Raw genomic sequence first — 13,743 nt, 5'->3', positions numbered from 1 at the left:
TATGAGAAACTGGCATGTGCACAGCTGGGTGAAATACACCCTGACAAAACCCTGGGAGAGGAAGGCTGGCCCAGTGGTTAGGGTGCTAATCTGCATTTAGGAGGCCCAGGTTTAATTCCCAGCTTTGCCACAGACACCTTGTATAACCTTGGGCAAGTCACTCAGACTGTCGGTGCGCCTACACAATGAGGAGAACAGTATTGCCCTGCGTCGCAGGGCTGTTGTAATGGCACAGCAGAAGAAACTTGGGGTCCTAGATAAGAAAGAGGCTGCATAATGCCCTGCCTTTCTCCCTCTCCCCAAACAGCTGGTGAGCCCCCCCCTCCCCCCCGGGGCTTGTGACTGTCAGAAGGAGACTAGCTAGCAGAATTCGTACAACACCAAGGAATCCCCCTGAGCTCTTGCCCAGTCCGAGCTACAAAGAAGCAAGTCCTCAGTGTAAATTTCTTGGATCTGCTATTAAAGGAAGAAAGAAAGAAACAGAACCCACTTACCCCAAATGTGTCTAGTGATTAAGAGTCACAAAGGTACCTGATGGCCTCACTGCTGATTGCTTTTATCTGAGGCCATGTCTACATCTAAAATTTTGCAGCGCTGGTTGTTACAGCTGTATTAGTACAGCTGTATAGGGCCAGCGCTGCAGAGTGGCCACACTTACAGCAACCAGCGCTGCAAGTGGTGTTAGATGTGGCCACACTGCAGCGCTGTTGGGCGGCTTCAAGGGGGGTTCCGGGAACGCGAGAGCAAACCGGGAAAGGAGACCAGCTTCGCCGCGGTTTGCTCTCGCGTTCCCCGAACCACCCTGCAAACCGCAGGGAAGGAGACCTGCTTGCTCGGGGTTCCGGGAACGAGAGAGCAAACCGGGAAAGGAGACCAGCTTGATTACCAGAGGCTTCGTCCTTCCACGGAGGTCAAGAAAAGCGCTGGTAAGTGTCTACATTGGATTACCAGCGCTGGATCACCAGCGCTGGATCCTCTACACCCGAGACAAAACGGGAGTACGGCCAGCGCTGCAAACAGGGAGTTGCAGCGCTGGTGGTGCCCTGCAGATGTGTACACCTTCAAAGTTGCAGCGCTGTAACTCCCTCACCAGCGCTGCAACTTTCTGATGTAGACAAGCCCTCAGTAAGCAGTGGAAGGGATGAAGCCAGCTGCCAGAGCTGGGCCTGTAAAATTCCAAACCATCTCCCTGTGTGTGCCCAGATTTAGTCTCTGCAGAACAACATAGGGCCTTGCAGTTCTTCCCAGTAATACATCAGTGAAAGAGCTAAAATCTCCCTATCCTGAGGGCTCAGGTACGCCCTGCATAGCTGATCACCAGCCATACTAGCATAGAGGCAGGAAAGGGTTAAAAGCTGCAAGCATGCTGTAGCCTGAGGCTGAATAGGCTGCAGGTGTGTGCCTTAACAGGGTGCTAAATGCACAGCAGAAATAGGAAGCATGAGCGCAGCTGGGGCCCTTTGGCTAGTGAGGGCTTGGCAAATGCTGAGCAGGGCAGGAAGGAGAGGCTGGATTTAGGGTTTTAACTTTGAATGAGCAAGTATCTGCTAGGTTTTTATAAGCCCATGGGCTACCTGCTTCCCTTAGAGGGTTGCACAGCACCCATCACAGCAGGGTTTATATGATCAGATTTCTTCATTAGAGCGCAAGGTGTCACTCCTGCTTCATGGGGGATGAGGGAACTAGCTGAGTAACAGCTAACAGCAAAGCACTGACTCACAGAGGAGACTTGAAACTAAAACATGCAGTGGCAGAGGCAGCCGTGCCTTTGGAGTGACTAAGGCTGGTGTTCCCTGTAGCTCAGAATAGGGAACAACATATCAGCCCCAGTTAATTTGCACTGAGGGCAGGGGGGACCTATATGTCCAGTTTATAATGGCACCTGCTGTGTAGCTATCTTACAGGCAGAGCGATCTGTCACCACCTCCCCTTCCCATCTGCATCTGGCTGTGGGAATTCTAACTCGAGTTGGATCAGAGACCGCGGGGAGTGTTCCTTCTGCCCAAGTCCCCAAAGGCGATACCTCTGCGGGGTTCCCTACACGGGGTAGGCTGGAGGGGGCTGCACCGCAGACCACCTCAGGAGGAGTCAGTCTGTAATGAAATGAAAATGCCAGAGCCGCTGGCAAGGGAGTGGCACCGTAAGAACGCTGTGTGGCTGATGCCTTCCAGGCCCCCGGGGTGAATGTGCAGTCACTGTGACCAACCTTGCATCACAGGGGCCCTACCCACAAAGGTGGGCAGTGGTGTACCCATGTGGTTATCCTGGGACAGCCTTCACCTCTGAGCAGAGCTCCACAGGGCGTGGGGACAGAGACTTGGTAATGTGTCATCTAAGGGCCTGCTCCCACTGGAGGCCAATCTCTGACTGGTATCAAGGGAAGCAGGATTGGGCCCTCAGTGACCTTTACAACTGAATATACTTCTTGCCTGCCTGGCCATGGAAATGATAGGAATGTCTGCATGAAGCACCTGCAGTGATGCATGGCATAGGAGCGGTAAAAGTCAGAGCATACTATTCCATGGGACTTTCCAGCGCTATAGGGCAATCTTGCTGGTGGAAGTTTACTTAACATTTCAATGAGACGTTGTGACGTTCTTTCTCATTTAATACCCTGGCGATTGTTGGTCATTCAGGGAGGGAAGGACTGTCTGAGTATCAAAAGCGGATGGTTTTTAACCTCACTGTACTGCATCATGAATATGATCCTTAAAACAAACAAAAAAAGATTGTTTTAACCACCAGCCGGGCTTCAGCCTGGGAGGGGTTCAGTTTGCTTTTTGGATGAATTTTCTGGTTGGAACTTATTTGATCCAAACTGGTTCTTGCAGCTCTCCTCCTGATCTTCTTGGCCGTGACTTCAGAATAATTCCCAGAGCACCTAGTCCTGAGGAGATAAAGATAATGGAGTCAGATGGGAAATAAACAGACAAAGAAGCAATGCGGTCTAGAGGTTAGCGAGGGGGACTGTGAATCAGGAGGGCTAGTCCTCGTTCTGCCACTGATTCAGTGCATGATTTGGACAATCACTTAAGCTTGCCGTGCTTTGGTTTTCTCATCTGTAAAATGGGGATAATCTTTACACCTTGGGATCTTGCTTACACTTTGCAACCAAGAAATATTAATATTACCCTGTTACACAGAGGTGGTGGGTAGAGACATTTACAAGAGACAGACTTATCACAGATTTTCAGGAGGAATCAAATCTTTCTTCACCCTGAAATACTTCTTTTACCATGGGAAACTGCGTGATGGCAAAGATTGCTGGTCTTGGATGATTTTACATTTAAAGACAGTTCTGAACCATAAAAGGCAGATAGCCCCCACCCCATGTTAGTTACCCTGCATGATTTTAGGTGTGGTTTGAGGCACTCAAGACTGTGTTTCAACAAGCTTTCCCCTCCCACATGCTCCTCACTGTAACCAAAAACACTCAAGCAAACAAGAAGAGCTGCTCATTTGAACAAATAGAATCCTGTTTTAAAACAGAAAACTTTGTATTAATATGATGTCCATAATAAATGCACACAAAACACACAAGGACAGTGAAATAATATCCAGATGTGTGCCTTGCATATACCACGCTTTGGGCTTGATTCTGATTTCTTGTTTTCTCTGGTGAGCTCCAATGAAGTCATTGAAGCTACTCCGGTTTATACCATCAGAGCAGAATCTCAGGCCTGCAGATATAATACATGCAATTAATTTTAAAACACCACGACAAGACAATATATTGGACAGCCTGGCTGTTCACAGACTAACATGAAATATGTCATTAAGAGACTCTGTGATGTAAGGGCTAAAAGGCTACTTGTGCCTTATCTACACTGGAACTCCCTCCACTGCTACCATGGGTGGACATATGCCAATGCTAGCCAAGGTGGCACATTTTAAGAGAAAAGCTTTCGCAGAGGGTAGGACTAAGATGGGGCATGAGAAAGAAAAAGTAGCAAATGAATTAACACTTTGATCACCAGCTTCTTTCAGGCAGCCAAGGAGTTTGCCTTGGAAAAGCATTGGCTTATCTGCAATGGCCCTTTCCGTCAGGGTTAGCATGAAGATTTAAGAGCAGGTTTCATCCACTGGTGAATGAAATGGGATATGTGGAAAAACGCTGGTTGACTCAGTGCCTATTAAGTTCTTAACTGAGACACTCACAAGCCTGCTTGTTTGTTTAGGTGTGTTTCTTTGTTTGCATGTACGGGGCAAAGGATATTTCAGTGCACAAGGGAAAGAGGTTCACAAAGCATTATTTGAATGAATTGGGGAGACTCCCATCATTCACCAAGTCACAACAGGTTTTAGATCTGTACAATTCTGAAGAGATTAAAAAGGGATTGAGAGAGTTACTGTGTCCATAATATGTCCCTTCCAAGACTGCACTAGGGCCCTGGTTGTACATTTACTGGTGTTCTGCTTTTCCACGGACATTTCAGCAGAGGAATGTATTTGCCTTCGCACAACATCCCTTTTCTCTGGATGGAGGGAAATAGCTTATATATCTTTTGCACACTGTAAAAAAAGACTTGGGGGTTAGCAGGACACAAAATATTCATCACTTCCATTTCTCATTTCACTCCCTTTATTTTGATAGGTTCAGATGCTGATTTACCTGTGAACTGGTGGTGGCTGATGAACAACTTTCTAAAATGGCTTTAGGAAATAACTCCATTTTCATTTTCCTGATGCAATGGATTTTACCAGACTCCAGAAAAACTTCATGAATTAGGCCCTGGAGGTAATTTGCACCTATATCTAGCACTCTCCATCACAGTGCTTCACCAATGCAAATGTCTTTAGCTTTTGAATATGCCCGTGGAATAAATTTCATTACCCTCATTGAGCAGAAGAGGAAAGACAGGATGGGTGATTTGGCCAACTTCATACAGCAAGTCAGTGACGGAGCTGGGAACAGAATCTAGGTCTCTGGATTCCAGTCTTTGGCTTTAATGCGGCACTAAGTCTCAGTGTCTTAGAGGGGACCTGGCCTATTTTAGAGACGTTCAGTCTCCATGGTTCTCTCTGTCCATGGCCTAACTGCTGAGACTCCTTATGGAGAAGGTTCCATGGTGGGTTCTTCCCCACTGATGCTTTCTACAATGCCAGATGATCTGCCTCTGCAGCCTCCCATATGCCAGTGAAGGTCCACTTGACTGTGCTTGCCAGTTGTCTGTGATTGCACCTGGGTGGAGGCATTGGCCTTTCCTTTGTCTGGAAAAAACCTGTTCACCCACTCATAGACTTTAAGGTCAGAGAAGACTATCATGATCATCTAGTCTGACCTCCTGCACATCACAGGCCACAGAACTTTGCCCACCCACTCCTGTAAAAGACCCCTCACCTCTGGCTGAGTTACTGACATCCTCAAATCATGGTTTAAAATCTTTAAAGATTCCCCAGACTTGTCTGGGTCAAACACATATTAGTCCCTTATTTCCTTCACATTTGTACAGGCCGTTGGGTATTTACTGCACATACACCATGCAGGAATATTAATGATCAATGTGTTATTGGTTTTCCAGGGGTATCTTACATGACATCTGTTACAGATTATGACATAAGTGAATTGGGGTACACTGACCCAGTCAGGCCAGCTGAAATTTGCGACCTGATATAGCCACCAGTGAGCTGTCACCCAGGGTTTTAAGAACCCAAAGCAGTGGTAACTTGACTGTTTCTCTCCAAGCAGTGTCAGGAGTAAAAGGTAGATTTTAAGTTATTATAAGTGGTAGGCAAAACAGGTCAGAGATAGTTACCAAAGGAAATAAAAAATGAGCGCAGAATCTTATTCTTAAACCCTATTACACAAGGCAATATTTAGATCAAGCAATTTTCTCATCTCACTGGATGTTAAAGTCCATAGTACACAGGTTTCTCCCTTAAACCTGGACCAGTCTCCTCAGCTGATATCGTCTGTCTTTCTTACGTTCTGTTGCTTCCAGCATAAGTGGGGGAGGAGAAAGGCAAAGGCATGATGCACTGTCCCTTATTTTATACTTTCAGTCCATATGCCTGGAAAATACTAGCCCAGGCACGTCCTGGTGGCCTTTGCTGAGTCACAGGGCTTGGGCAGCCCTCATTGAATTGTAAATCCGTTGATCACAACTCCCTTGCAGATTAGTGATCACTGAGCATCCTTCTGGGAGTGGTTTGCCGCCTTTGTATGTCACTAGCAAACTTATGAAATATATTTCATATATATGAATGATGAATATGGGGCTTACAGGGTGCTATTTTGAGGTATAGTGTGTCACAATGGTTTAGAGGACTCAGCAGACAGGCATCAGGGGGCTCCTCTTTCCATCTAGCTGCTGGAGAACTTAGTGTCAGACCCTGGCCCAAAGAAAAGCTTCCTCAGACTGCTCCAAATCACGCTTTCTGACTAAATTTTTTATAAATTTTCTCTGAACAAAGCACATAATTCATAATAGCACCTAATAGGCTAAATGATTCCCCGAGCACCAGCCAATAACAATTCATTATTCACCTTATCAGCAAAGCATTTCTATCACAACAATAAGAAAACGTACATGTCAGAGGTGCCGAAAACCAAGGTTGGCTGTCAAACATTTCTTCTATTTTCATAGAATCTTAACTGCCTGTCACAAAATCCAATTCCAATAGCAAAACTGTATGGTCTTGCCTCTCAGGGCCCTAAAACTATATCTAGCTATGTAATGTTGGGGTTCCAGCTAGTAGTGGCTGAACATACAAAATGACTGACTGCAGTAGTGTCAGATTCTGAGGTACATGCAGGAATGTGAAATTTGGGGGCTACAAACCCTTTGCCCTCTGGCATTGGGATGCTCTGGCTGGCAAACACGGTAAAGCTGGTGGAATGGTGCACAGCCCAAGCAGACTTAGAAAAGATGCCACCAGTTCAACCAACGATGATTCAGATAATGCCATTGACAAAGCAAATCTGAACTGTAAAAGACATTAGGCTATGTCATTTTCCTTCTTCACAATAACTTGGATAACAGAAAGTCAAATGGACATTTCCAGAGAGATTTGGAGTTTACAAAAAGGGCTACATTGGCAGTTCTCTTTGGACCCAACCCAAATCCCATTATAGTCCAGGGAGAGCCTCCCATGGAGTTAAATAGGATTTGGTCCTGACTATTCGTCCCACAGAGTAAGCAGAGCACAGTTATTGGCAGGGCGAGTTTCCCATCCCACCATGTCCATGCAGGACCAACTCTATGGCTGATGGGGGAAGAGCTCCTCAGTCAGGTCTCTGCTGAATTTGCCAACCCTGCTTGCCAGCAAAAAACACATTTGCCGGTGGCATCTTGGTATATTGTATGAGCACTTGTCCATGGTCTGAGTTGCTCACCTGCTTTCCCACAGGCCTCCCAAAGCAAAGAGATCTCTGATTTATGATAATAAATCCCAACAAAATATTGGTTTAAATTAGCAACATAAACAAAGCCTTTTGTAACAGCCGCTAGCCTCTGCAGGGTGTGGATAACATACTGCCACACCCTTGTGTTGTTTTCCCTTTACAGCACCTAGCCTGGCATTGCATATTGGACCAGAAATATCTAGCACATACACTGCATATGCCAGCAACTCATGCCAATGAAGGAAAACGTGAGCCATAGGTAGATGCAATATTCACAGCTAAGGTAAGGGAGAAAAGGTGTCTTTAATACACTTAATTATTTTCTTTTGGGGATGCAAGAGAGGATGTCAACCGTAATGATTGTCTGTCTCTTGGACCGTGTCCATCCCCACTATGAATCTCTCTACTAGCCCACTGATTGCCTTTGGCCTGCCACATCATGTCCAGGGGTAAAATCCTGGATCCACTGAATTCCACGGGAATTTGGCTAAAATCTCTTCTCCCTCCCCCCCAGCTTCTTGTCTTTGCTTTCAGTGGTTTGGACCACTCCCCATCTGCCTACCCCCTCTCTATCCTTATTCTACCCCATCACCCTATGTGCTCCACAACTGAAGCCACCTTCACTCCCTATTTTCTTCCTTGTCTTTGTGCTATCCCCATTGTTGCTCTCTACTTTTGGATGGAGGGATGTAGCATGGGAAGTTGTGCCTATTTCTTTAGCTCAAGCTGTAGAGAGTCATGTGGTTAGCTCGGGAGGTCTCCAGTTCAATTCTCTCTTCCCTGGGCATTGGTGTGTGATACCTACATCTAGATCTCATTTTCCCATGGGTACCATGCAATGATACTTGAGTTACTGCCCAGTGTTATGGAAAATTGACCACATGGTTGATTTTAGATCAGACTGACTGAGGTTCCTTTATTTCACACAAGCATATATGGAGGGAGACAGCATGACCCCATGCAAGAGGCAAGCTGCTCTACTCTCTACAATTCTCACCAAGCTTATAAAGGTTAAAACCGCAAAATGTAGCATGCTGGTGACACATTTTAATTGCCTTATTTGGGATACAATGCTAATCACAAGCAGGCTGACCAATTACCTTTCCATTTATGGTTTTTCCTGTTATTGTCAATTCTAGTCAAGTCTGTGGTTTGTCTGTTCTAACACCTTTTCTGTAGTCCCGAAAGCAAGCTCAGCTGCTGTAACTTAACAGATCTCCTGGTTCCCCTTTATCCAATTCCAGTTCCTCTTTTTGGGGCCCTGACCACATCTTTCTGCCCCCGCATGCCCTTTATACAGGAAAGCCATTGTTCCATTTTGGGAATTTTCCACTGTGACTCCTTTTACCTCTTGACACACAGAAGCAACTTTCCTTCATTCTTTCATCACTTTGTCCCCCTCCTTTCTTCCCCTTATACACAGAGACCAGCTGAACCAAAGTTCAACACAGCCTAGAAACAAGCTTATCCAAAGTTTAGGCATAAAAGCCTGGCCAAAGTTGTATGCCCACTGTATTTTCCCTCACACCGGGTACTTAGAATAGGTAAAAAAGGGCCCATATTGACACCCGGTGAAGTTGAAAAGAAAGGTGTTCACAAGATGTGCATCAGATCCGGCTCTAAGTACAATGTCAGACACCACCGCTGGGTGCTAGTTATTCTAGAATAACCCAGCAGGCCACTTAAGAACATAAACAGGAATAGTGAACTTGGGGGATCATGAATTGAACATAAAAGTCCGTCCCTGCAGGTGGGAGCGCTATCTTTCCTGTAAGGAAGTGGTGATTGTTGTGTATCTATTTCGAGATGAGTACATTCCTGACTGACGCAGGCAGCTGATCCTGATGCTCTGACTCCTTTCTGTCCCATATGCTGGGATGAATAGCTGGCCCTTGACGGAGGTTCAGTGCTGATTTTTCTGCTGGAGTGGGTCCTTTCCTGATTCTTGTATTTCAGCTTCTCATGCTTTGAAATGAGGAATAGTTGTCAGGGCTCTTGCAGGCAGCACCCGGTGCTGTCTGAATTTTCTTGCCCTACTGGGTGGTTTCCATTGAAAAGCATTGAGTTCCTGCACAAACATGCTTCCTTTGTGTGGCACAGATGCAATTTTAAAGCTCCATTACCATATTTATGATTTTAAGTGTGTTACTTTGACCAGGGAATCTACAGAATTCTGCTATTTACAAATACAGCATCTCTGTCATTTGGGTGGTGCTAGGAGGGGTGTTCTGCCAGTCACTTTATAGTATCAATGTCCCACACAATTCTGAGTCAGACAGATATACGTGTGTGACTTAAAGTGATGTCACGTGAGTACAGAAATAGCTGCTATACATGTAAAGTGATGCTTAGAGAATGTCAGGTATCCAGAGAAAGTAGGGGTTGAGTGCACAGTAGAACAATAATTCAACACACACTCGTGCTCCACTTCCCTGATATAGCACATAATTTGACAGACCTAAGTGTAAAACCTACCTCTTCTGTAGCACTTTCCCCCAGGAACAACAATAGTATAAAAATCAACCAAAAAAGATCCTCGAACCTGGGCACCAAAGTCACCCTTCTTTCTGCATGGGAAATGAGAATGTAAATCTCATTTGCTTAGGAGCCTTTATGCTCTTTTGTTTGCTTTGCTGCTGAGTACCATGGTGTTGATACTGTGTAAAAATCTTAAAGGGGCAGAAAGAAAATGTGACATCCATCCCTCATCAAATGCTTTCATTATAACAACTTGCAACTGTCCAGATATCTTATCTGCAAAGTGACAATGAAAACCCTTTAGCTTGGAGGCAGCACAAGACCAGAGACCTCTGTCAAAGTCATGAGATTCCATATCTGGTACTAAATCCCTGTGGAGGTGGATGGAAGTTACCAGGATACATTTCCTCCAAGGACCTTGCAAATCCAACACCAGCAGTGATTCCTCAGACACCTAGAGCATGCAATGAATACACAAAGCCTCCTAATTAACAGCTGTGAACAATTTCCTAGGAATGTTAGATTATGGAATAGAGTGGCCTGCAGAAATTAGCCCTGGAACAACAGATCGGGAAGCCAGTAAAGTTACATTATAGGAAATTTAGCGAGATAGAGGAGATGAAAGAAAAATTGTGGGTTACAAGACTGCTCTATTGTGCAGAAGTTCTGGAGTATGGAGGAATCAATCTCTGGTTTCTCAGTGGACTGGGATTCCAGAGATGCCTTCAATGTGCTTTGTACACTTCAAGGAATCTTTGCAATGAAAGCTGGTTGGAATTTTGACATTTTGATTGACCCCTCCCCACTCCCCCCCCCCACTCCATGCTAGGGGTTGTCAGCAATCCATTCGTTATGTGATGAGATGCTGTTCTCCCACATCTGTCTTCTGTGGGCAGAGGGAAAACCTGAGCATCCCCCTCGGTCAGAGATTATGCAAGAGAATAAGGCAGCAGGATAACTCTTTGGAATTTCCCAGGAATGGCTTGGAAGACTGACCCAGTGGTAAAGTAGGGCTGTACTCTGATCTCAGCTGGTGCCTCCACATTGGTTTCAAAGCTACGTGCTTCAGTATATTGGCTTTAACATGGCTGGGAGCAGAATCTCTGGGTCAGAAATACCTACATTAGAAAACAGCACCGGCTGTCCACAAGGCACTGCTCTGTTCTCCCCTTCTTCTTCTTCACACAGATGTTAGGTGGATGCCACTGGGAGATCTGTGCATGGGACAGAGAGATTATGCCCTTCCTTTGATTTAATCCTGCCCATTCCATATGGCCCTTCACTAGAACTCGATGCCTTTCCTGTATATATCTGGGAGACAGCAACAATTAGCAAATCGACATGTTTTTGCTACCTGACGTTCCCAGTGATTATAGGTGTGGTAGACACTCATCATCCATCCTATAATTTCAACTGACTGTTTTAGACTCTAAGATCCACACCCTGATTTATACAGTGAAAAGCAGACCTCTTGTGCCGTGCCGTTTCCAACCTCACACACAATGAGGAGAGTTGATTGAGAACTCAGAGGTATGTACTACACTGGGTAGGACAAGCTGCCTTTGTTTTCCATGTAACCTGTTATTTTCTTTAATGAGGGATAGGCTGTTTGCTAAAGGAATTCCATGACAGCCCAAGTATAACTAATGCTCTGATCTCTGCACATAGTCTAGCACTTTTGTCCGGTTAGCACAACAGGCAGTGGGTTCCTTAATGCATTTAAGGCCAGTTTCTGATAATTAATTTCACAGTTTCCTGAGGGTCAGCTGGTGTCAGTATCTTTTAAAAGGCATGTCATTTGAATGGGGGTCTTGTTTATTTCCTAATCTCCTGAGGATAAGTTTGGCATATTTTGATATTGCAGTTAACTACTTTGCTGTTGTGCGTAGACTTGACAGTGGACATGGATTCAAAGGGAACCTTCGCAACTATGACATCTCTCCACAGAGGGCTGGGTTTGCTTCTTTTGATTGGTAAGTACTATTGTTAGGGTGCAAAGCCACCCCAGATATTATTTTCCCAAATGGCTATTACTGAAGCAAATCTCTACAGAAATCATTCTCCAGGGCGGAAATGCTATAATAAAACATCACTTCAAAATTAATTTGATTGTTGCCATAATAACTCCCTAAATTGCCAGCCTTTAGTTACTGTTATATTTATTATAGTAACAGTCACCCAAAATGTGTCAGGTTCTTTAGTGAACACATAGAAAGGACATGGTCATAGTTCCTGTGTATCTTATTTTTAAAGAGCCACTGATATATGCCTCTCTCTAGCTGATCTCTCTCTCTATCTCCGGCACTCATTATGGTAGTGAGGAACCACCTGGAAAGCATTCACTGCAGGAATGATTCTGCCAAAATCTAATACTCTTTTTATTCCTCTGCTCTCCTTTTTTTTTTTTTTTTTTTTTTTTTTTTTTTTTTTTTTTTTGCTACTAAAGGATGTTTGCCCCCTTCGCTTCTTTAAAAATTCATCTGCACCTTTTCCTTAATTTCTCACCTGAAGTTATGGTCACATTTGTGAAATCACAAGCATAATTGAAGGGTTTTAGGAACAAGTTGGATAAACACCTGTCAAGGGTGGTCTAGGTTTACTTGGTCTTGCCTCAGTGAAGGGGCTGGACTTGATAACTTCCTGAGATCCTACACCTCTATGATTCTATGATTTCATTTTTCTATAATTCCATCAACACCAGAGATGGTATTAATTGGGATATTTGGATCTCGAATCTGATTGGAACCCAAACTTCCTAAAAATTTGGTAAGGTTCGACTGTGATGTTCCTGCCTATCTCTAAAATATTAAGGTTCATATCACCACAAATGATAAGGCATTGCAGAGGCAACAGCTATAAGAATATTCATACAGTCCTTGGGTACCTTAGTACTAGAGAGATGTCAACAATGTGATAGACACCGAGAGCAACTGAATTCTGCATCCCAGCCCTGCTGTGGGAGGCAAATCGATTATTTCCTATGTTTGGGTTTCTTGGGAAGCGGAGGTGTTCATTACAGTCTGGGACACTTTTGTGCTCACAGTCCATGATGAATAAGAGCATCGGCCTAGATGAGCAGGACAATGTAACTCAGTAACACCACTCATTGACATCAGTGAGAATTCTCAAATTCTTAAAGTTAAGCATGTGCTTAAGAGGTTTCCTAGGTTGGGGCCAAAGTGCTCAGCTGTGCACCTTGGCATATCTGAGTCGAAAGGCAGCGGGAAGAAAGTTGTAATAATTATGCCACCATCTCTATTTCCAACTGCTTGTGAGCAGGTGATAGGACTTCAGGGCCTATTGAGGCAAAGAGATACTTGCTTATTATTTTAAAAGAAAAAATCTTTCAGGGCTTTCTCTAGTAGTAAACCTACTGTGAATTAGGAAATTGAGAGCTAGCGGAAAGTTCCACCCTTTGGCTCCGGGACATGATACCGCAATGATAGCCCTTCCCGACCTGCACAACCTTCCATTCATTTAATCATCACAAGGGTGTGGCAGTTAATGACATGAATGAGAACAGCATCTGCAAGCCAGGGTAATTATCAACAGGGCGATTACAGAAATTAGGTACTCTCTTCATTAACTTCAGTGAACATTGGACCAGATCAGAGGAAGAGCAGATGTACTTGTTTATCTAGTATCACTTCTCCATTTCACCCCGTCCAACCCATCGTACTTTGTCCAGTGAAGATTGTACCCTGGGGAACAATCTATAAGGCCCTCCTTAGTCTTGTTTTAAAAGCCTCAAGCACGAGGCAAACAGGAAACCATCAACAGGAAATTGTTTCTCACCAATGAGCTTAAATTTCCCTTTGCTTGGTTTCATCTTGTTACTGCTAGATTTATGCCCTCTGGCCATCCTGAACAATTCCTCCCCTTCATGCCTCAGGGAGTAAGAAGGCAGATCTCCACCTCAG

At 44.7% G+C, this 13,743-nt stretch overlaps 1 protein-coding gene across 1 annotated transcript in view; it reads left to right on the top strand.

Annotated features, from left to right (window-relative positions):
- Positions 1-13,743, top strand: part of LOC115658956 — a 44,370-nt gene that overhangs the window by 5,856 nt on the left and 24,771 nt on the right. The window contains exon 2 of the mRNA XM_030578546.1: positions 11,688-11,796. Coding sequence (XP_030434406.1) covers positions 11,727-11,796 — 70 coding nt within the window. The 5' untranslated portion in view covers positions 11,688-11,726. The remainder of the gene's footprint in view (positions 1-11,687; positions 11,797-13,743) is intronic.

Source organism: Gopherus evgoodei, chromosome 10, assembly GCF_007399415.2.
Source record: "Gopherus evgoodei ecotype Sinaloan lineage chromosome 10, rGopEvg1_v1.p, whole genome shotgun sequence".
Lineage (NCBI taxonomy): Eukaryota > Metazoa > Chordata > Testudines > Testudinidae > Gopherus > Gopherus evgoodei.
Note: the sequence above shows the minus strand (reverse complement) of the source record. Positions and strands in the feature narration are given on the sequence as shown.